Source organism: Ptychodera flava, chromosome 6, assembly GCF_041260155.1.
Source record: "Ptychodera flava strain L36383 chromosome 6, AS_Pfla_20210202, whole genome shotgun sequence".
Classification (NCBI taxonomy): domain Eukaryota; kingdom Metazoa; phylum Hemichordata; class Enteropneusta; family Ptychoderidae; genus Ptychodera; species Ptychodera flava.
In genome coordinates, this window is record NC_091933.1 from 5512682 (window position 1) to 5538648 (window position 25967).

Below are 25967 nucleotides of genomic sequence, written 5' to 3' on the forward strand. Positions count from 1 at the left end.
TCACTAATATTTATAATTTTTTGTCTCTAATTGAAATAAGGATTTTTATGGTTACAGGTTTGTTACTAAAAGTTACTGCACACATGATATCGGACACTGCTGCAACACAAACTCTGACAAATTTTGTCAGTGTTGTGAGCATGGCTGTTGTTAAAGTTTGTGGTTTGAGTTGTCAGGTCTTTTCTACTGTTCATTGTAACACTGGCAAGTTACGTGTACCTATTAAGCTGTATTTTCATCATCCTGGCATATGTCATTTCCAAAAAAAAACTAAATTTGCACAAAAATGACTTTTGTAGAATGATGATATCATTTACAAACAGCACTATTAATTTACCCGATGTGTTTTCATTCTTTCTAAAACAGTACCTTGACTTGACGATACATGGCTACTGATCCTTACAGTTCTTTTCAACATTGTGCCCCACTTAAAAAATTTACACAAAATTAATTTATGAAGTTTTTAGAGTGCCCCAGATATTCAACCTAATTTTAACCATGCAGCTGTTGTTTTCACAGATGGGAAAATGGTAACAATTGCCATATCACACAGAAGTTGATTATCCTTGCGAAATTAATCCCCATTTGAAATGATAAATATATGCATACCTTCTGTTGCTTTGTTAATTATTTGTTTATAATACTGTACATCATTACCTGAAATTCCTTCAAGGTACCCATTACACTGACAGAGAAGTGTACATACAAGTAACTAGATTATAGATACCTATATTGGGCACATTTTTCACAGTTCATTGACAAATTCTGCATTCAGGTGTGCCTGCCTTTCTATATCCACTACAGCTGAACGCACAAATGTTGGCTCCGTGTCATTGCGCTTTATTTTGACAATGGAGGTTTATGACCCACAACTTTGACCTCTAACCCCAAATTTCCAACCACACCTTGGATTATGTCAATGTATCATCAAAAAAAAAAGGCAAAACACATCACAGATAGAAAAAGACCTCTGTCTGACTCAGGATTACCGATGGATCATCCCGTTACCATGTTAGGACACAGCTTCATTGTACCTAGCACAATTAATACATGAATGCAGAGCCATAAAACATCAAACAGCTACTTAATACTTACTCTGGATAGATTCCAAGTTTCTTGAGGGCATGCCATACTATGGCTAAATACAGGATGAAAAGAAAAGCAGTAAGACACTGTAATATCTACAGCACAAAACAAGATTTCGACAGGCAGGTTATGAGGCATGCCTGTAACAGGATCTGATCAGTCCCTGTTGCAGGGTATATATACCGGTACATGTATGCAATGGATCACATATGTTACAGGGCCTATCATGTCAATAAAATTCACAGTTGTATCAGCGAAGGCCTGTATCAGGTCTGTTAGTACAATATCATAGTCAGTCACATAATTTCTGGTTGTCTAACTGCTGTGGCCGCATGTCTCTGGAGTATACATGTATGCCAGACAGAGCTGATGTACCACGCATGGCATGTCAATGTAATCACCCTATCTGTGTGTAACCATGTTAGCACAGTACATGGTACATTGTCATTATACATAGCACTGGTCCTTTTCATTGCAGAAAAATTAAACACAACTCTCTATGATTAGTACGAAGCTACAGATCTGTTCTCTGATAATACACATGTATTTCAATACTCTATCACATTTGTGTCTTCACTGGGCCGGGAACTGTATAAAGTCATACACCTGTAGGTATAATTATGTACTCATTACAGCACAGAATTAAGGCAGTCACAACCCTGTGCACATAGCGTTACTGCATGCATTCTGCAGGCGACATCTTTGCTGTCAGAGACCTGTACCTCAGGTTATTTATTATATACTGAGATAAAAAATCAGCAACAATTGATGTTATTTCATCTTTGAAAAATAGCGTCAATGACACTTTGCTCACATGTGGCAAGGCAGAATGATTTACACACGATATTTAACACTCTTCTATGTACCTTAGCTTGTGATATTCATAGTCAAGTGCATTTGAACAAATTTTAATACACCATCCATTGAAGTATTGAATGGTTGGCAACTTGCAACTGTTGATCACATACACTTACACAATACCATGCAACCTACATGTAGTTCATCATAACTTGTGATAAAATCAGCCATACCAAACTAAACGTGTCCCTTGTAATATAAAATGCATAAAATTAATGTAGACAATATTTGGTCTCTCTATGGTCTATAGTTGCACAATCGAAGACTAAGGTAAGATGTAATAATGGGCATTCCTCACCTTCCACTGTTAATGAAGCTGCCACACCTGCATGATAATGGTATGTCCCAAACTGCCACCAAGTTCAACAAACATTGCAGTGACAATGGACCACAGTCCCTCTATCGACAAATAGGGAAATTTCCAAACACAAACATATAGCAAGACGCCTGAAGCATCAGATATGTACATCTGTTTATTTTTTTGAATAAACTATTCTTACCGACTTTCAAAGCATCAAACAAGGGATTTGTGTGGAAGCCATTATTATACAGACAAGCAATTCCATAAATATACAATATATCTGACAATGTAAAAAAACAAAATCCTTTGAAATCAAAGTTGGAACATTTTTCACACAAAATTGTCATTACATCCACAGTTGTAAGAGTTTGTAACTAATAACCTGACCTTGTTGGATTAAGCACCAAAGTTTACTGACAATACAGATGACACTTATATTGTCCTGCATCTTGAAAATGAAAGACTAGTTGTATACAAGATCTGTACACCAGAACTTCTTTTAGATTCACTAATAGCAACTTCCATGCAACTTTTTGTACAATGTGGTATGTTAGCTGTCTTGCCAAGATAACCTGACCAATGTTTATTCACAAAGTTTTCACTTTTGTTGCTCAGTAGCATTTTAGTAACCCTGACTTCAGTTGAACAAATACTAATTTACAGTTGAGCATGTACATGTATCTACCACAAATACACAGGTAAATGTAAAACAATTCTCAATCTTTTGCAATTAGACTAGGGACGACTTCAAGAATATCATATTTGGCAATAAAAAAAATAAAACATGCAAAACATGGTACCCAAAAACTTCTTTTAAACACAACATATAGATAGCTCCATGCCAATTTTTTTGTAAAACAGTGTGTCAGCTGCACTGCAAATTTCTGTCTTCCATTTTGCTCATATTTACTTATACAAATTTCATCAATATTTTGATACATGGTAATCAAATGATCCTTAGAACTTAAATCCAATTTGATACCTGGTACCTGATATGTGACCCTCGAAAACAAGACTTTTGACATAAAGTCGGTAAAAACTTCAAAGTAAGTTTTTTCCATCAAAAAATTAGGAAGCTTCATAAAAATAGGAACTTGAAGATGTTCTCTAAAAATTTGAAACAAGCGACCTAGCAGCTGATAGAGCTCCTTTGTGTTATGTAGAGAATAACTTTTTGTGACACATGTGTTGATGAAGGAGGACATCTTTGACAGCCCACTTCAGGTCAGCCAGACCAAAATGGCAAATTTAACTGCAAAAATAGGTAATTGAAGAAGTTATCATATAATTCGAACATATTAAATTAAGATCATACATAGGAAAATTTCTACTCAATATCAAAGCTATTAAAAAAGATTTTGTGAAACAAATTTTTTGACCAAAATAGCAAAAATTGCCCCAAAAATACAAAATTGCAGATTTCATCTTGATTTCAATATATCATATTAAGATAAACCCTAGGAACCTGTATACCAAACATCAAAGATATCAAATGAGCAGTTTTTGAGAAATACATTTTTTGACCAAAAATGACAAAAATTGCCCAAAAAATACAAAATTGCAAATTCCATAAGAATTTGAATAAGTCACATTTTAATAAACCTTATTAACCTGTATACTAAATTTCAAAGCCATGAGATGAGTAGTTTTTGAAGGAAAACATTTTTTGACCAAAATGGGGAAAATTGCCCCAAAATTACAAATACTAAAAATTCACTACAATTTTTACAAACTTGACTGAGGTATTCCCGAGGAACATGGACACCAACTTTCAAAGCAATTGGACAAGCTGTCTCAGAAGAAAGTTTTTTTTACTAAAATCTGAAAAAAATTACCCAAAAATACAAACACGCAAATATCATCCTCAGTTGTACACATCTAATTTAGAATACCTAAAGGAACCTACATACCAAGTTTCAACCAAATCTGACCAACGGTTACTGAGTTTTAGCAGTTTGCAGGATTTTTCCTTTTTTTACCTCATTTGCATATTTTTGACACTGACAATTTCATTTGAACAAATTCATATCTCCACCCATAGGTGCACCTACATCAAATACTAAGCTGGTAGCTGCTGCGGTTTAGGAGTCTTTGATCTGGACGGACTAACAGACATACATACATACATACTTACATACATACATACATACAGACATGCAAATGGTATGCAAATGAACTGATTCAGCTTATACGATAACCTCACATTGGTATACCAAATGTGAGCTAAAAATGGATCAGCGTACACATGTGCCTTGTTCTGATGGAAGTTTGAAAGAGTGCTGTTCTGGTGAGCCTGTAGACATATTTTTTGACAGCTTCAGCTACCGTAAAGTGCTCTACAATCCTACAATCCTGTTTATTGCTAGATCTGACAGCTTGTCAAAGTCTTTTTCCACGGAGAGTCAAAACTTGCCATGCTAAATTTAGAAAGCAAGACCAAAAGATACATCAAATGCTGTGTGTGGTTATTAGGTACATCATTTCAGATGAATAAACATGGGCTGCCAGGGCAATATTAACCTATTCATGACAGGAAATGAGCTTCTATGCATCTATACAGTTATGACAAAACATCTGACTTTTTATAGTATATTTTCTAAAAAACAAAACAAAAATAGAACTATTAAACATATGTATTTCATTAGTGCTGGTAGCAATCACTGTTTAAGATACATCCAGCTGCGGAATACGGCATGATCACTCTAAATCATTCACAACATGACAAGATTACCGTACTAACTCCCCTCAATGTCTGGATTCATTTAATCCTAGTGAAACAAGTCATTGACAATGAAATAGTCCCCACTTGTAATAGGAGTATTAGTCTTGATGGGGCAGGGAAATGTGGTCATTAAGAAGTATCACTGGAGTGTATATGTTGAGATCTATGGGCACATAGGTCTATGTCGTTGTTCCCAATTTGAAACACATGAGGCATGTCTAAGTTATGGTTCTAAATCGGGAAAAAAGATCAGACCTCTAACTGTATTGGCCAGCCAAGAAATACATATGCGCATAATAAATGACAAGATGTGACATCTTAAGGTCTAATATCCTATCAAAATTGGAGGGTATAGAACTTGTGGTTACTGAGTTATGCATATATATGTATAATCAGGGTCAAAGGTCATCGAGGTAACGTGACATTTTGAAAAAAAAAATTGTATTGCTAATTAATCCCTATGCCAAAAATCAGACCTCTAGCTCTTTTCGCTTGCCCAGAATTAGATGTGTGCATAATTAATGAGGTAAAGCGTGTGTTGTCATAAGGTCTCCCATCCTACTAAATATAAAGGACGTAGCACTTGTGGTTACTTATTTATTGACATAAACGTATATTTTAGGTAAAAGGTCATCGAGGTCACATGACATTTGGTCAAAAAATTTCTATCCTATAGTTATCCCTATATACCAAAAATCAGACATCCAGCTCTATTGGCTTGCTCAGAATTAGATATGTGCATAATTAATGAGGTACAGTATGTGGCGTCATAAGGTCTCCCATCAAAACAAATATGAAGGGTGTAGCACTTGTGGTTACTGAGTTATGGACAAATATGTATATTTGAGGTCAAAGGTCATTGAGGTCACGTGACATTTTGTCAAAAAATTTCTATCCTATAGTTATCCCTATATACCAAAAATCAGACCTCTAGCTCTATTGGCTCGCTCAAAATTAGATATGCACATAATTAATGAGGTACAATATGTGGCGTCACAAGGAGTCCCATCATACCATACATTAAGGATGTAGCACTGAGTTATGGACAAATATGTATATTTGAAGTCAAAAGTCACCGCGGTCACGTGACATTTTGTCAAAAAAATTGTATTGCTTAGTTATCCCTATATACCAAAAATCAGACCTCTAGCTCTATTGGCTCGCTCAAAATTAGATATGTGCATAATTAATGAGGTACAATATGTGGCGTCATAAGGTGTCCCATCATACCATACATGAAGGGTGTAGCACTTGTGGTTACTGAGTTATGGACAAATATGTATATTTGAGGTCAAAGGTCACCGAGGTCACGTGACATTTTGTCAAAAAAATTGTATTGCTTAGTTATCCCTATATACCAAAAATCAGACCTCTAGCTCTATTGGCTTGCTCAAAATTAGATATGCACATAATTAATGAGGTACTATATGTGGCATCATAAGGTGTCCCATCATACCATATAGCAAGGGTGTAGCACTTGTGGTTACTGAGTTATGGACAAATATGTATATTTGAGGTCAAAGGTCACTGAGGTCACGTGACTTTTTGTCAAAATATCTAAGATACCTGCGTGAACGGATGGACTCATGGATGGACTCAAGGACAGACATGACCCAATCTATAAGCCCCCTGGACTTCATCTGTGGGGACTAAAAACTGTGCCACTGCATCCTTTTGCAATATGAATACAATGAGAAACTAAATTTTTAGTTTTCTTGGCCTTATACATGGGAGTCTATGGACCGCCTTATACATGGGAGTCTATGGACGTGTAAACTAAAAAGTCCTCTAACACAGCCAAATTTGATCGCATTGTGAAACAAATCGACGTGCATCTGTATGGGGTAGGGTACTATTCTTGTGCAAAGTTTGAAAGAAATTGACCAGGGCATGTCTGAGATATCTGCGTGAACGGACGGACGGATGGACGGATGCACAGACGCACGGACATGACCAAACCTATAAGTCCCCCAGGATGGTGTCCATGGCAACTAAAAAAGAAGCTTACAGATAATATTTTTCAGTTACTGAACCTACCAAAAAATACAAAAATGTGATTAAACTAAATTTTTGCCTCTTTTAATGTTGTCTCTAAAACAAACATCTACGTCAAACTGACACACACACATGCTCTTGTCATAATCTGCCATAAATGTCAATCTGAAAGGCTGACAGATGGAACTGAAAGAGCAATTACTGTTTCAGGGTTAAACATTAACAAAGTGCTGGCCATAAAGTGAACTACTTATTAATCATAAAATATCTACAGCAGATCCACACTTCCTTTGACACCTGTTAGATTCATTACTGAGCAAACGGAGTTGCAACTATGGATTGATCAGTGCAGTTGTTGCCAAGTGATGGCAAACAGAGACGAGTATTCAACTCACTATCTAAACAGAGCAAAGCACATAAGATGTAATTGCAAGTACTGCTAGTATGTAGATCTCTAACCATCATGTGCTACAATTCAAATTTGCATTAATGAAATCAGAACGCAGAAACAAAATAAAGCGTTATCCCCTGGGTCTGACTGCCCAAAATGAAAACAAAATGGCTGCTTAACAACCAGTAGGGATCACTTCATCATAGAACAAGTGAATCAAGGAGATGCCTATTTAGGAACATCATAATGTGTTGTCCTAGAGAATTTATGAAAGACATTTCCTTATACATATCTGATGAATAGCTGAGAATGAAGTTATATGAAAGGAAATTGTTTATGTGGCATGCAAATGGCAAGATAAAACTTCACCTTCACGCATGTTTATACCTGTTGAACTTGGAAGGAACAAATTATGGATGATAAGCAATCATACAAATACATTTGTAGGCAAGTTACATGTATTGTACCATTCATCCTGCCAGAATTACCAAATCAATAATTGGAAAACATATGCAACACAACATAAAAGACAGTCTGTTACCCTTTGAGTGCCAAAGTCTATTTTTGTCCCCTTTATAAAATAAACCCCAATCAATTTTTTCTAGGATTTTTGCCAAAATTTTGAGAAAAAACTGTAGCCAATGAAATGCGATGTCCATTTCGTCCAAAATTATAAAATAGTTACAGAAAAATTCATAAAAATTGGTAAAATTTTGCATTAAAATTTTAATGTGAGAAAATTGCAGTGCTCAAAGGGTTAAGAGAATGCAAGGTAAAGGTAACATCTTGGCATTCATGAAGTTAGACTTGACATTACAACTTTATTCACATATGTCATTTCAAAGCATTAGTGAGGGACGTGGAGGAAAGATCTTCATACTTACATTCTGCCACTACGCCGCCGCTCATGAACACAATACTCAGCACAATCATTAGAAGCCCCACCTTTGGTTCTTCAGAAGAGCTAACATGTTTTTAAAGGAGAGGGAGAAAAAAAGGAGACACTGTGAAACAAACCCAACACTTTTAGAATGGCAAACACAATATTGACAAGTAACTGTGCCATTTACAGCACAGAGGTACATGTATCTGTCAATTTTGGTACAGACTTTTGCATTCATGATGATTTTTCACTGCATCTCTACTGCAACGGATGTGAACCTGACACTGTGGATGTGACACTGATTCATCCATTGCATTCAGGGTCAATCTTGCTCTACTTTGCATTTATGGTCTCTCTGGCTCTACTTGACATTCATGGTCTATCTGGCTGTACTTTGCATTCATGGTCAATCTTGCTCGACTTTGCATTCATGGTCTATCTGGCTGTACTTTGCATTCATGGTCTATCTGGCTGTACCTTGCATTCTTGACCTATCTGGCTGTGTTTTACCGTCTTTATGCCAAAGTCTATTTGAATTGTCGTCCTTACAGCTAGATTTTCAACAAGAACAGTATGCTTATTGATCTGGCAATCTACCTGAATCAACAAAACATGGACATACATAGTGCAACATGTACCAAGGTATTTCAAGCCTTGGATAATCTGCTAAGGTTTGCATGATTATAGGGCAATGGAATTTTCCCTTTGCCGCACATTGTACCATGATAAATTCTTCATTAAAACAAAAATACTGCAGTCTCATAAATAGTTGATGTCTACTCCACATGCCTGTTCCCACAATATTTGATATGGGAGGAAGCTGTCAAAAATTATGATGCCCTATTCCTGACCCTCAACCTTGTACCTAGTTACCTCATGGTGTGCATGCGTGACCTGACACTTAAGAACCATATACATCAGCTTCAAACACCAATATACCGGATTTGATTGATTGAAATAAAGTTCCATTGGACTCAGGGTTGGAGCAAGTGATGATAACAATTCAACACTCTACAAGAAACCTTTATGTCGATTTCATGGAAGTGCTCCATCTGAATTTGTGATGTCATCACTTCATTAACATCACTGCTTCATCAATGACACTACAGAGATTTCAAAAGTATTTTTAGCTCTACAAACTCTGACTTTGTCTTATCATTCTGTCACATTCATTTCTCTTTTCACTTTGACAGCTGACAAGAAACTAAAGTGTATATGTACTGTGGACTTTGACTTGCTTTTAAGATAGTACAGTCATAAATCCTCCATGTATTTATCATCCTTTCAAATTCATGTTTCTACTTTTGCATGATACTCATTCATCTCTTCCAAAATCATGGCTATTTTGTTAAATTTGAGTGATATGGTATGACATTTTCTACGTACCAGTGGTACCAATAGCACAGAAACTTATTAATGATCTGTATTTCAATACGGCTGGCCAGCTACAGAGTACAAAATGACGGTGATCTATTGACACGGTAACTGGTAGTTTACATTATACAGCAGCATTAAGATTAAAAACACTAACTGTACACATCATTAGTTTTTAAGACTATTCTCCTTAAGTTTTGCAGTATAGAGAACATATCTTCTCAATATCCCTGATCTGATAATGAAAGTCGGTAGACAGAAGTAATCTTCAATTCATGTAGAAAGGCTTGAAAACTGAAGTGATAACAGGGAACATGTGCTTGTAAAGAATCTAGTTACTGTGGAAATGGTAAAATTGATGAGCGAGAGTTTTGAAGAAGATATTTTGTCTTACTAGTCAATGTGATCTGAATCATTGACATCCATGGTGTTCAGCAAGATGTAACATTGTTTCTTGTTTCCAGGTCCCTGCCCCAGCTCTGTCAACTCAAAGCCGTACACCTGGTGAAAGACACAGAACAGTGAAACTCAATAATTGCAGATTCAAAACAGAGATATAAAAAGTTTGGGAAAATGCACAGAGACCAATGCTCAATATGGCATGCCAATATGGAGCTCAGCACCATAAAGCCCAACCTCTGCAAACAAAGCTAAGCAAATCATAGATGCATAACAATCCTATTAATACAAGGACATTATGCATCATGTTGACTGACCAAGAGAAGTTGTTGAATTTTCTACAACTGAGTCATACCATAAATTTAAAATATAAAAATCTAACAAAAGAAAATACACTTGAAGGAAAGTTAAACATAGCATGTATTCTGTCAAGCTGGAAGAAAAGCATCTGATCAAATTTAAATTATAAAGTTTAACACACAATAATGATTGAGCAGTAGACCTTGAATGGGCCTGATATACTATTCACAACTACATGGACAAGTTTCAAGGTTGTCGCTATTGGTTTATAAATACCACTTGTGCATTAAAATTTGTACAGTTTTTTACACAGACGCTACATATGTCGTAACATATTGTACAGCATTTTACATTTCATTGTCATATTAGAATAACCTTGGTGTACAGTACAATGTGGGACCAGTCATCATGACACAAATTATGATTTACAAATCTACATTATTTGTGAATGCCTCTCCATTTCCTGTACACAGACAAGTTTCTCTGCAACTAGTAATTACTGATTGTTTCATAAGATAAAATAACACGCACTATTTCCTTTCTGAGTCATTCTCATTATTATTCCCTTTTGCCTGAATTATCTCAACCATATCAACAATGATCACTGATATGATTAAGCCAAAATTGCAAAACTAGATGTGTAATTCTGTTTTCCTGCGACACATTTACAGTGAGATCTCACTGCCATCCCTTGGAAAACCAGGTTGACATGCATATCAGAAGATAATTTTGGAATTCGCACAACCTGGGTTCACCCCAGATTCTCTGTAAGCAGCTGAATAATCACAAATGATAACAATGGGTTTAGGCCAAAGCATGGTGGTAAAAGAGTTTAACAATACTCCGGAAGGACCAGGATTTAACAATACTCAGGAAGGACCAGGGTTTAACAATACTCAGGAAGGACCAGGATTTAACAATACTCAGGAAGGACCAGGGTTTAACAATACACAGGAAGGACTTATCCAAGTAGGGGCAATGTTAGGATACAACTGGAGTATTCTGATAATAGGCCCATCCACCCATGGGGCGATTATTTTAGAAGTGGGCACTTATTTTGGATTTTAGCTTTGTTTGATCTTTACCGGTGACATCTCAATTTGCCTTGCCCTTACACTAAAAATTACCAATGAGCTGTAATGACTGTTGAATGGTGAACAAAATAAATATATTGACGCTTCTAGTTCCAGCAGCCATTTACATCAGACACCCCTACTGTACTAAAAATAATTGCAAATGGAATGATCCTGAGACAGACATTGATACATTGTAGCAGTTTATAACTACCGTAGATATCTTTTTGTATTGTACCAAGAGTTCAGTTGTAGTTTTATGCATGCATGCGTGTGTAAGAGTAGGTCTATGTGTTGCCCAAGTCATTCACAGATCAGAGAAAATGTAACATTGTTTCCTTCTGAGGTACAGGTGAATTTGTCAGAACTTGCTGAGGATATCAATGATAGAAAAAGAAAAAGAACTTTCATGAAAAGGTATTCTGCCACATCTTACTCTTTATTTGTTACTGTTTCTATGAGCTTCAACTCAAATTTAAGGTTTTGTAAGTACTTACCATAGTAGGTATTGGTTATCCTACCAAATTAACGCTCTGCACGTTTATTAAGCTCGAGGGGTGCCCCTGACAATTTGTCCATGTTTTGAATAAATGCTTTACCCATTACCAGAAAACTCTGGTACATACAATTTACACTTAATTAATCAACTAATTGTTTATTTATTTATTTATTCAATAATTCATTATCTATTTAGAATTATTCGTATAATCTATCTATCATCCCACAGGTAAAGGTAAAATTCTAGTGTGAATTACTTCCATCGCTCCTTCTGTGTAATTTGCATATTATTGTCTGTTGGAATACTGATATCAGAGTTCTAGTATCTCTATCTAGTATCTTAAGAATAAACAGTTTAAAGTATAAGTGTTCTCCCAAGGCCGTTTAAGAGGATCGGCCCTGATCCTTTATTATTTTCACCGGATCCTTTTTTTTTATGCCGATCCTGTTTTATATCCGCTAATTCTTTAGATATGGCTGGATGCCTACTGTTTCTCAATGGGGACTTTGTCACTTTTATTTCAGATTCAGATTCAGATTCAGAAAACTTTATTATCTCCTACAGAGAAATTGACATGTGGTTCTAAACACAACACACAATACAACACAAAGGTTATAAAAAAGTGAGCTTATAAAGAGTAAAGTGGTTCTTACTATTAATGTTGCAGTAAGTCAACCTAGGCGATGATAAAACGTTTATTCCATCGCCAAAATGTGGGAAATGGTAGACTATTCTCCTTTCATGTTGATGCTTTAGGTGTTTAACACACGACAAGGCTGGGGCATCGGGTGCAAAGCACACAAAGTTGTGCTTAATTGTCTTTGCCAAGGAGAATAAATGGGCCAGCCGTAGTGCCAATGGACATCAGCCAGTTTCAATGAGTTTTTACAAAGTACTTTCAAAGTAGGCTTGACAAAAGTGAGTGTTTAATGGAGAAAAATAAAGTTCTGCGAGTAGTATCTCTCTGACTTAAAGTTTACGAGAGACAACTTTAGGTTAGCGATCTTGATTTGTTATTTCCATTCCACAATGCTTGAAAGTCTTGGCTGTCACACTGGCCCAGGTTTACTGCCGGCTAGTGTAAACTGATTTTAATGTGAACGAAAGACTGAGTGGTTGAATGATATGTGAAATATAATAGACGGATGCAACTTCAATTCAAAAAGTGTGGAGTTTGTTAGGCTGCATGTTCACACAACAGCCATTTTACACAAAGTCTACTCTGTGAAAGGCTCGTTTTGCGCCTTTGCAAGTGGGCGCTCAGTCAAAGTATAGACAACTGCTGTTGTCACCTATGTCAGGTACTGGTAAGGATCCGAGGTCAGGAAAAATGATTTCAGTCTGGTATCATTTTTCAGGCTTCTCTTTATTATGAATTGAGTTATGAAGTCAAAATTTATGTTTCTTTGCAGGCATGCTCTGCCGAATCCGCATTGTAAATACAATATTCACTCAATATTCAATATAGTAAAAATTGATTGATTGATTGATTGATTGATTGATTGATTGAATATTCAGCCCAGTAACAACTTGTGAGTTTGGATTCAAGTACCGTGTACCTGTATTACCAAGCTGACTACGGACAAACATGTAGTATTAGTGGATCACAGAAAAATGGTTGACTTCGAATGTTACTCGAAAGAGAACTGGAGGAATTCAAACAAATGTGTAGATGTACCGGGGGTAATACATGAAGTGTTTTAAGTCAGGTTCAAATAAAAAAATGTATAAAAGTTTTCACGTTATCCTTTGATTGTGGGATTTTTGCTGACGCTGCAGAGTGATGTGTGTATTGCACAATTAGCATAAAATTTACATAATTATGGTTATGCAAAATTAGTCGATCCTGTTTCAGAAATTCCTGGGGAGAACACTGAGAGTTAACTCTATCAAATATACTAGCAAATAATATGATATATGCAAACAGAGTATGTACTTACCCGTAGCAATTTCGTTTTGGCATATTCCATTGCTTTCAAAAATATACCCCTGTGGTCCTTAAGTATGTGTTTAGTTATATCTGAAAATACGAAAGAAAATCATAAACTCCCGTGGAAATAAAAGTTGACGACTAGATGTACATGTATATTTTCCCAGGGGCTTTGAATGTAATTTCCTTAGGTGTGTAATAAAGCTAGCAAATTGGCAATGTAGGAAATTGAATCATGCTTCCTGCAGATTTTGTCAACTTATGAATTCCTAACTCCCTGAATGTTCTGATTCAATTTTCCCACAAATCACTGAAATGAGATACAGCAAGCATAGAATTATACTGTACACCTATGTTTCACTCTTACGGTAGTGTTGCACATGAAACAGAATATTTTACTCAAAATCACTGTTTTGCAAAGATTGATTTAATTTTCAAAACTTTTCAACCCAGGATTAAAACATTGGCTTGGTTCACCTTTTAGCATGACAAGCAGTTAAAAAATAGCGTCAATGATATGACACTGTGCTCCTCAGTGCATTTAGCGGTAGGGATGCAAGGAGAGAGGTATGGGGAATGTTGCTGAGAAAGATGCAAAGAAAGGGTTGAAATGTGAAACTGTAATAAAACCTATTGTTTTTTTAGCAGTGAGCATCCAGCTTGGTAAACATGCCATCTTGTACATGAAGGCAAAAAACATAATTTTCACATGTCCACCAAACTTGGAATTTGCATAGATCAACATAGATCATCCAAATTGATTTATCTGCAAGATTTTGTATGTTCCTTGCTACAAAATTCTGACCCAATTGAATTATAACAGGAAAATAAGCACGCATGATTGGACAGTGTGGACTGTGTATTGCATGCACTACATCTGCCGTGATGGTGGATTGCCAGACAACCACACTGCATCAAAGAACTGTAGTTTAAAACGAAAATATAATTCTAAACAAACTTTCTTCGTGTCATTGATAGCCTTGATTTTCTTTGGATATTGAATGGACACATTTATTAAAGACGTCACTTTAGCTTGTCATTGATGGTGAAACGATTTTTTGCAGAAATTTGTCCAGCCAAGTACACATGCTTACTCATAACAGCTAGCTGGACTGCGATGATCACAAAATTGTTTTGTGATATTCCGATATAAAATTAAAATAATTTTATTAATAGGCATTGACTATAAAGTTACAAATGTTTCCTTGGGTGTTAAAACATGTTAGCATAGTGTATTACAAAACAACACACCAAACAGCAATGTTCATGTAAGAACAACCTGCTTGATTTCCATGGACTTTCTGGTCCGCCCATCACACTGGTATGTCTGTTTCCCCTCTAGCTACCGAAAGTTCTTCGTAAAATTTCAAATTTAGTCTCAAAAGTTTTGAGTAAATTTCAAAATTGACTGTATTAATTAAATTGTCAGTTATCAACAAATTCCTTTTGTATGCCAATATAGCTCATCTCAGAATCGGACATACTTATATAAACACAAGATTTGGCAAACACCCTGACAATTAAAAATAACAGAGTGTCTATTGACAGGCGCCTGTCAATAGACAGAATCCGGCTATTGACAGGCGCCTGTCAATAGACAAAAATTGGCTATTGACACGCGGGACTTTTTTCGCCATATTTCACCACATTTTAGCGAAATAAACTGTTCTTCTTCTATGTAAATGAAGAAGACATTGTTCTGCCATGTAGTAATTACAAAATAAGTTCTAATACGTCGGAAACAGCACTGCTTTACATTTACAATTATTCTACGTGAAGTAATTCTTCAATTGCAGACACTATGATAGAAGAGTTCAGCACTGCCAAGATGTGAGTATAGCACACTGAATTTTGAACCAGAGTTATGAAAATGACTGAATTGATGTGTCACAATAAGTTTCTTTTATTAAATCAATTGTTTCATTTTTTCTAAGATTGTAGAGACTAAAGGTTAAGGATATTAGTAACTTTAAACCAGGAAAAAATACCAATAAGTGGAAAGGATCAAAAGAAATCAACTTATTTATTTCTTTACATGTTACAAAACCAGAAAGTAACACATAATTCTTTAAGGCTAGTTTTACAAGCTTACTTGTCAATGTTTGATGATGAAAAGAAACAAAAAACCACGAATAAACCTCAAAAGCAACAAAATTCCAAGCATAGATTAGACGATGGTTCAGAATGTTCATTTACAAAGTTCACTCAAAATGTACTTTGAAAACGATAGTATTTTGAGTGTCAAAATTTGACAGCTCAGGGATAGAAATACTTTTTTATTTCTTGTGGCAAAAGTTTGCCACCGGATATAAAATTAGGTGGCAATTATGAAAAATCTGGTGGCAGTTTAACACATCATGTGATCGGTATAATAAAACATTTTGTCATTGCCACATACTCATTGTAATTTATAAATTCTAGAAAATATGGTGAGTACACGTCACAAAAAGTCAACCCATACTGCAGGCCTCGAAAATTTTTTTCAAACTTACTAACCATGGGACACGTGAATTTCAATTTTACTTGCCCGAGAGGAAAAATTACTTGCCCTAAATTTCTAATAGCTATACCAGTAATTTGTAACAGAGAGCAAGAGTTTGGCCATATGAAGTGAATTCAAAGAGGGAAAAAACAGATTCAAACATGAACTACATCTTGTTAAAATGAAGGACCATTACCAAATCTGAAATGTCGCAGAAGAAATGTGAGAATACTTAAGTCTTTTCTGTAGATTTGGTCATCCAGAAAACATCTTTGAATTTGGAATTTTTCCACAACCTAATCAAATTAAAATCTTTGCATAAGAGTAATAAGATTGTGTGATTTACAATGTGCATGGCTGGCTGCTGCTCTTTATTATCAAGCTGAGATCACAAACAACTGCTCTGCTAGTGTTTATCTGCCAATGCATACGCACATGTACATCTTCAACCCTTTTACCTGTTTACATGTTTGCTCACTGAGCACAGCTGTTTTATTTTGATAAATGTATTCGTCAAGAGAGCAGATTCAATTTTCATTTTCGTTACTCTTCAGTGCAGATTTGTTTTCTGTAAGTGAGAGCCGATCCCTAACAACCAAGGTCACGTAATTTGAAACTGTCTGCATCTCACACACTACGTAGCTGCAATATGTGGCCTCCTTGGTCGACTGAGCCCGTTTCGACTACGATGTAAACTTGTACTTTTCAACTGGGTGTTGATTTAATTACGTTGAACAGTAAGCATTGCCGAGATCCATGGCTTCGAATAAGTTTACATCCATTTTAACCAAGCACATGGTGCAACGACACTATCCCGTGAAGCCGATCGATTGTCATACGAGTCATACACTTGCACAAAGAGAATGGCAACCACTGTCAAGAGCATACCACTTTACGGCACACATACAAAACAGTGAGTTCACTCCGTGTCGTCGGAGAGAACATGTCGCAAAACTCTATTGTTACGACTTTTTGTGTTTTACAAAATCAAGAACGATTATTTTGCGATGTCGGGCGGATTTTCAAGGGTTTTCAGAAAAAAACTTCAGAGAGTTGAAGGACTTACAATGATTGTAGGTGTGTACAGACCTAATGAAATACGTTTTCAAGCTTGAATTGTCCAGAGCTTAGTTGATTCAACCGCTGGTGCACTTGCCCGTCGGACGGGAAGCATATTGATTTTACTTGCCCGAACGCAAAGTTCACTAGCCACGATCGTCGGGCGATAGGAATTTTTGAGCCCTGTACTGGCTAATGAATTGCAATTATTTATTATTATTTAATGATGGCTGCAGTTTGGCTTTGTTTTCAAAATGTCACAACATGCTTTTATCTTGTGCCGTATGACTGCATATGCGGCTATCACATAGGGCAACAACATGTTAAGTGTACAAAAGCTGCTGTCATCGATATGGAGATTAGCCAATCACAAGTTTGGATTCACGCTATGTTTTCATTCATGCCAAAATGTCGCAATTAGTTTGTTTGTTTGTTTTTTTTGCTAATGAGTTTTTCCGCCGTCAGACAACGCGTGTTCCTTCAATGTTCCTTCATTCAAGCCGTTTGATTTGATACATGATGTTGATGATCCAAAATTTAGTGGCAGAAAAAAATTTGGTGGCAGATTGACAGTTTTTGGTGGCAAATGCCACCATTGCCACCGATTATTTCGAACACTGCAGCTGTACCGCGGGTACTTACTAAAAGTCTGTTGAAAAAGAGTACTAAATATCGTCGTTTTTCAGGTCAACAAGTGATTGAATCAGAAACATGTGTCATGAAACAGTAAAACAACAACTGATAAATAAGTAACTTTTCTCAAGAGTAACTTAAAACGCCTCGCCTGAAAGAAAATTTCATGCCGTTTCACGGAAACTGACTGCGTATTCGAGCGCCACAGCAATGAACGGTCGGGGAATCCCCACGAAAAATCACTCACACATATGTACTCGTCCAAAACATTGATTGTTCACTTTTTAGCTATATGATTCAGCCTGCCAAAATATTTTTATTTTGTAGATAAATAATCGAATTTCTTACTTTTTTATTTCATTTGTTAATAAAAAGTCATTTAATATTTTAAGATGCTTTAAAAATTTCAAAACCCGCTACAAAGCGACTATTTGGCCAAAATTCAAACGAAAAACAGGAAAACCAAGCTCGAATCATGGGCTATTTTTCTATGAATACTCTCAGTCTCTTTAAGCTTACGCATATTACTCTCGTCGATGCACGATTCTTGCATCGAAATTTTTCACTCATTATCGTTGGTATGACTTTGAAACTCCAGGAAGCGATTGAGAAGAAAGGGTTACCTTGAATTATTGAGTTTTTTGCTGATAATTTGCCAAATTAAATGAGAAAAAACACTACCCAAATTTCCACACGCCTTTCATGTTCGTGTGGTACAACATGTGATCATGGAGGTAGTAGGACACTGAGGTTTCTTGCACGGTTGCGCCGATGAAATGGAAAGCTGAAATTTTCGCTCGTAATTTTACAAATGAAATCGTAAATCCACTCAAAACTTCGTATTTTTTTGACATATTTGAAACCCATGAGGAACGTAATTCATTCTCCCCTGCACAGTAAAAAGGAGATCGAAACGACATGCATGTCAGGACCAGACGCACGCATGATGTCCGTCAACATCCATCAATCTCGTAATTTACACTGACAGAACAAAAACAATATGATCGAGCATGGACGTTCTAACGTAAATGCATCATTGTCTATCGCATTTTCATGTAAGCCAATACACTTACACGTACGCTCTAAGTTCAACTATAATGTCAATTCAACACGATCTGGTATTTTCGCTGATAGGCCTAGTGAGTGTGCAACGTGAATGGTATATGCCATGGAAGTATGCTATAGTCGTTAAATAACACTGATCACGTGGTGTGACAAAATAGTTTTACGGAAGTTGTTGACGGAAATGACGTCAATTTCGCCTCTCCCAACTCTATAAGCTTCCTCAGTTACGTAACTTCGTCGCTAAAAAGTAGGGTGAGAAAGAAGTGTAATTTATGCAAATTTATACAAATCACCCAATTTCCTAGCTTCTTTCTTTTCCAACTTTGGCTCAGTCAATGTGAAATTTTTACCTTATGTTCTTCAAGTATAACAAACAACAATTTCGTTTGAAAATGAAGTTCCATACATTTTGAATAAGAGTAATTTCAATTTTGCTTATCATGATTTAATGATTACTTTTTTGAATAATTCAATCCCTATCATTTAACTAATAGATAATGCAAAACAAATTTGCTGCTTTTCCTACATATACTCCAGCTTCAAATGAGAATAGATTACGCAAAACAAATTTGCAGTTTTCTCTACATATTCACTAGTTTCAAATGAGATATTACATTTCATAATGTTGTATCAAGTTATTGACTTAGAATTTTCATCATTAATTCAAAACTTGAGGTTTCCTACCATAAATACGGTATGTACCCCATGTATCCTTAGAGAAAACTATTGCTAAAACTATACTGAACTTTAGATTCTCTGCTCTTTGAAAATATGTAATGTCTTGACAGGGTTGTCATGTCATCATGATACGAAATATTGCTTTGAAAAAAGTGTGTTGGATAAGTGTGATACCACGGAAGGGTATAATGCTCCTCGGGGACAGATATTCAGACTCTCAAATCTTAACAATTTTCTGATCTACCACTTGTGGGGGCTCATTTTAATGCTCTTCGGGTAAGAGAAATTTTCAGTGTCTAATTTTTTTAAAATAAAAAATCATGTTTTTTCTCTATAGAGTTAAGATAGAGGTGGCAGCCATTTTGAATTTCGAATATCTATATAGTGACAAACTCTGTACTGTGACCCCTGATTTTTATTCTTCATTCGGTAACAGAATGGTTGAAGGTTTAATTGAGAAAAGTTAAAGCAAAGGCTTTAAGTCTTTCACTTTCAAGGCATAGACTATCTTAAATAAGATGTATGTCATGAAAACAGTAACTCACTGTAGAACAAATGCCGAGACAAATTCCACAATTTAAGAAATTTCAAAATAACTACCACAGAACTTTGACATCGGAAACTCCTAATTAGCAAAAACACATGCACACAAAAACATACAATCTTCTTTTTTATGGTGATGTCTTTTTTTTTTGGAGAAGCCATGCATTAGGAGGGCATGAATACATTTTCCCTTCCTTTATTTTGACCATTGTGTACAGCAAACAGGGCTGTGTTTTGATTTGTACACTCTGTCACAGTGACACAGTTCAGGGATCTCAGTGTAAAAATCCAATTGAACTCGCCAGCACAAGTAACAATACATGCTAACAAAGGAATTGGTAGACGCAAATGTGCTCATACACACTCACCATTGACAGGGTATAAACCTCACATCTACACCTTTAGGAATCTCAAAAGGGGCAATGAGTTTAACATCTACCACTACTCTGAGACTGAATTTGGTTGACAGTGTGCCAACTATTTCTCACAAGCTCTCTTTGATTGGATAACTTAGCCATTTGTTGCCTGGCAAAAGTCTGAACACTGATGTTCATATATTACATGATATACTGTTACCAGTTTTTATATTTTTGGATATTTTTGGGTATGTTATGGGAACAAACAAGGTGTTTGACTGAATTAAATTTTGTGAGGAAAGGACTAAGGCACTTTAAATAAAATTCTTTGTTTGCCGTCTGCATGCCGGTAAGTTTTCAGAGAAAATTAAGAAAACATACAGAATGTTAACACTACCAGCATTACTTACAAATAAAAATATTATTTTTCCAAAGGAAACCAAATAAAAATTGAGCTTGTATTTATACACTTGTGTTATTTGGCTGTGTTTGCTTTTTTCTCTGGCTGGCTGGTAGGTTTTTCAACAATCAAAGGACAGCAAACAAGAACTTTTCTTTGAATGGCCTAGCATTAAAAATTAAAGTTCTGAATAAACATGTTTTTGCTGCGTGATTAAAAAATGCACATAAACATGAAATTGTGTACTTGTGACAAAAATACTTATTTATACTTAATTGAACAAACATTACTAATTACCATCACAACGCATACAAATGAAAATTCATGATAAAAATAACTGACCAAGCTTTTTCACTGGTATCTTCTTCTGTTCCATTATTAGCATATATTGCACTATCTCATTTACCTGACAACAAAGGAAAATAGACGTTAACCTTGACTCATATGGGTGTTTTGACCATCCTTCCATCCATGCATGAATAATTCGTTGAGGATGACTTTTAAAAAGAGGTGGTCATTGACATATCTTTGTGCAGGCACGCGAGGCTATGGATGAATAATAAGCAGGCATGATTGTCCTTTTCGTATGTGCCTCAAAAGTAAAAGACTTGAACTTTTACTCAAACTTTCCACAAGAAAACTTTCAACCATTCAAAGTCAAGGATAAAAATCTGGGGTCAAGTTGCAAATTTTGGTACCAGAGAAACAAATTGCCTTGAATTTACCAATCTTTGAAAGTGAAGATGGCCTCCATCCACATGCTAACTCTATGGGCAAAGATTAAATTTTTGATTTTCACAAACACAATATGGTGAAAATTTCATTAATTGCTAAGAGCTCCAAATGCAGTAGACCAATGAAAAGGTGAAAGTCTGAACATTTGTCCTTGAGGTGTATTCAACGTTAACCCTTTTCCTGCCAAGTCGGTGAAAATCCGCTTGAAATTCGGTGTAGCTAGAATCTAAGCACTGGTGACCGTTATTCTCCCAACGCGGTGGAAATCGGGCCCTTTTTGGGTACCCCCTTTCCTGCTAAGTCGACGGCACTACGTTTTGCTATCCCCTGTGCGTTTAGGGGTCATCCGAGGAGAGGTTTTCTGACAAGGAACGCCTTTTCCCCTCGAAATGGGTTCGCAGGGAGTTGATAGACAGGAAAGGTGCAGAAACCTGTCCGCCAGTCCCCACACCCGAGGGGGGCTGGTTTTTTTTTAACCGCTTTTTAGCGGACTTGGCAGGATAGCATGGTGACATTTTCTGGCGGAGTTGGACGTACTTGGTTGCCTGGCACTATAGAGATTGCTGCCGAACTTGACCAACTCGGCAATGCTAATCTAGAAGGCTACCTCTTGCAAACGACTTGGCAGATATGCCGATGGTGCGAGACGAAAGTCACTTATTCAGTTGTGCGTGACTGAAAATGAGAACGTATTTTTGACGGGACGGCTCGACTTGTTCCTCCGATGGAACGGATATGAACGACTCGGAAATACCATTACAAACTGGTGTCCGACGTACTAAGCTGGGCTTCAGCTCTGCAAGTTCAAGCCAGGCAACGTCCTTCACCGCCTTGGCCATGCCATTCAATGGACGTAGCTTTGGATTTTTATTTATTCCATCGTCCGAAGTATTGGCTCTGGTTTGCAGGCAAACGTATCCTCTTGCCGACGCATTGGTAACTACGTACGCTGTTTGCGTACAGAGAATTCAAAAGGTGACATGAGGTCAATATGCTACATGTACGGGGATACCGTCTGCATTTAGCAGGGACTGCTTTTGTTATGCAAACCAGCTAGCAGTACAATATGGCTGCCAGCATGTGGACACGTCGATGGCTAGAACAATGGAAGCATATTGCGTTGCACCCGTGCATCGCAAAAGTGAACTGAAGACTTGGGGGTAGTGACTGGTTATCACTGGTTAGCTGCAGCCCAAGCCATGTCGGTACAAACCCGTACCTGACTGAGGACCACTCGATTAAGTCAGTAATGAACGGTAACACTCGTAAGCCAACTCCCAACTGAGCTGGCAAAACTACGTAAAGCTGTGCTTCAATGGCTCAGCCATGTCGTTAATACAACGGCAAAAACGTAGTTTTGTGCTACACTGCCAAGTCGTTGGAGGTACGTATTCAATTGACCCTACCCTGGGGAAACAGGACAGGTTTGACGGTGCTGCTGCACCCCTAGCACGACCCTCAGGGTCTCTGACTAACAGACGAGTGAGGTGATGTTGTGCCTAGCGGACGTACGTAATACTGAAGGAGTTTATTTCCAAAAAAAGAAACATGAAACGGCAATAAAATGACGCACTCCCAGGGGCAAACAAAGCCGGTGACCTCAATTTTTTTCTGCAGCAACCCTTGAGCTCCTTCCCCTGTCTACGGGCATGTAGAAATTATCGAAGTCTAACACGTATAAGTACGGCTAAAACTACCCTGAAAATGGGCGATTTCTGCCAAAATGCCTGGCAGGATAACATGCAGGAGAGCCAATCTTTTGCAGGCACATATTATGGGGCGGTTTTCTACTGACTTGGGAGAATAACGGACAAGGGCGCTCGGCAGGAAAAGGGTTAATGAGAGAGCTATTCTGGCCACTTTGGACCATGCCATGACATACATGGTAACACGATAGATTTACTGTACATTTTATTCAGGAAAAGGTTCGCCAAATATATGTATTACACTGTTTACACATATGGAAGTTTTTGTAAAAGCAAAATTCTAGTGGATTAGTCAGGGACTAATTAGGGTGACGTCTGTTTGTTGGTATGGTCTCTAATTTGCAAGATCACTGAACTCTTTGAGACAACTTAGGAATTTCTTAAAATTTTCTTGTGTTCTGCAATATACAAATTTATGCTCATGATATGTGATATATTCTTCTTCAAAGAAATCACTCCCTAGTCAGTGGGATCTCCAATTAACTGGGGGTGAGGAAACACTTGACCGACAAACTCTAGCAAGGCATAGCTGTTTCACTTTCTGATCATGATGGAGTAAATATGCCATCGCTAACCTTGGCCTCTAATGTGTCTGGAGAGAGCTGGGCTGCTGCTTTCTCTGCCTGGGTCATCGTTTGTGACTGACTGGCCAACACCATCTCCATGTCATCATCATCACCATCATCCTGCATAAAACGAAAATTCTGTCATTACCTGTGATCATTAACAGTCATAATTCGTGTTATCCATTATGTACATTACATATCTCGGATTTTATCTACACTTACATTGAATAAATTATATTTGCGCATCCATGCACGCCAAAAAAACTAAAATTCCTACTCTAAATGGAGTCTAAAAGGGGACAGCTTGCATTCCTTTTAAGTTGAAATCACAGATAAGCATATCTCAATAATTTGGGACCTAGATAATGTACTGGAGGAGTGTACATATCTGACAGGAAGCTAATTATCAAAATGATGTATATAGAGTTCATAAAATTATCAAGAATTTGACATATCAGGGAAAAGAATTGTGCCATAAATTAATTTACTGGCAGTCTGGACTGATACAGTGCTGCACATACTAGATATATCAAAATTCATTTGTCTGGCCATATGTTGCATGGAATGGCCATGAAATTACAGGGATCAAAATTAACATGTGACCTTATTATTGAAAAGTGCCTCTTTATTAATATTAATCATACTACTGTGAATGATTTGAGACTGGCTAGCCCATTGTAACAACAAAGGTGAATTTTTCAAAATGATTATTTCATATAAAATTACAGTAGATACCTTCCAGAAATCACCCTGTACTCTGCATGTTTATGTACACACTGAAAGATAGGGTGAATGTACTCTGTTCCAAAGTGAACATTAAGCGAGCATAGCTGTTGCTTCATTAACGTGTATTTTCAGAGATATCAGATACACATAGATACTATTGTCTTTACCTCATTTGAATCTGTAAGCAAAGTTGACAGTGTAGGTATGAGTATGTGTGTGAGTGTGTATGTGTGGGTGTATGCACAAGTATACAGATGTCCTCATGGGAAATTACAATGCCCCATGCTAAAAGCAGAGCGTTATAAATAATTACAAATATATACACACTGTATGTATATATATATATATATATATATAATATATATATATATATATATATAATATATATATATATATATATATATATATATATATATATATATATATATATATATATATATATATATATATATATATGTGTGTGTGTGTGTGTATTGTGTATATATATATATATGTGTGTGTGTATATATATTCTATATATATATATATATATATATATATATTATATATATATATATATATATATAAAATAGATAGATAAATATAGATATATTAGATTGTCAACAGTCCCTTTGCCTTTTCTGTTTCTTATAAGTGTAGTCTCTAGCACATAAAACAGTGTGGAGAATCGCAAGTGTAGCACCGAAGGCGTTAGCTGGGCATTTGGAAAGTAGCTGGACATATTAAAACCAGCAGCTGAGTGCCAAAGGCACAAGGGACTGTCCTCTTCTGCTGTGCATTCAACAACAATAACAGGGAAAACCATTTTGTAAACTAACCCAGAGGAAATGATTGCCAGGTGAAGTGGGTCAGTCACGGCATGGCCAGCTGGAAACAGTATCACTGCAACATGGCGACAGCAAGGAGCTTTACTACAGCAAAGCCTTGGAGGAACTCAGATATTCGCACTGCAAAGACTCTTAGAGACAAGTTATTCAGTCATGCTGCCGGAAAAGATGTCTGAATTACTGTCGACACTAGTAAGATAAGCGCGGAATCAGCCCTGCACTATCTTGCGATGTGTTTGTCTAAAAGATGCCAAGAGGACGTTCATACAAAATCACGCAGGATACTGCAAGTTTTTGAATATGAGCGGTTGCGAAGGTCAACTTTAATTTAAAAACTTGCAAATTTTGTTTCAGCACAGGCACCAATTCTTACCGTACTC

General features: G+C 36.6%; 1 protein-coding gene across 1 annotated transcript in view; it reads right to left on the bottom strand.

Annotated features, from left to right (window-relative positions):
- The window catches only part of LOC139134674 (non-structural maintenance of chromosomes element 3 homolog), a 38393-nt gene that overhangs the window by 8414 nt on the left and 4012 nt on the right, over positions 1 to 25967 (bottom strand). Inside the window, exons 2-7 of the mRNA XM_070701642.1 lie at positions 24044 to 24154; positions 21370 to 21433; positions 13822 to 13901; positions 10005 to 10111; positions 8238 to 8317; positions 1096 to 1138 (exon numbers count right to left, since the gene is read on the bottom strand). Coding sequence (XP_070557743.1) covers positions 1096 to 1138; positions 8238 to 8317; positions 10005 to 10111; positions 13822 to 13901; positions 21370 to 21433; positions 24044 to 24154 — 485 coding nt within the window. The remainder of the gene's footprint in view (positions 1 to 1095; positions 1139 to 8237; positions 8318 to 10004; positions 10112 to 13821; positions 13902 to 21369; positions 21434 to 24043; positions 24155 to 25967) is intronic.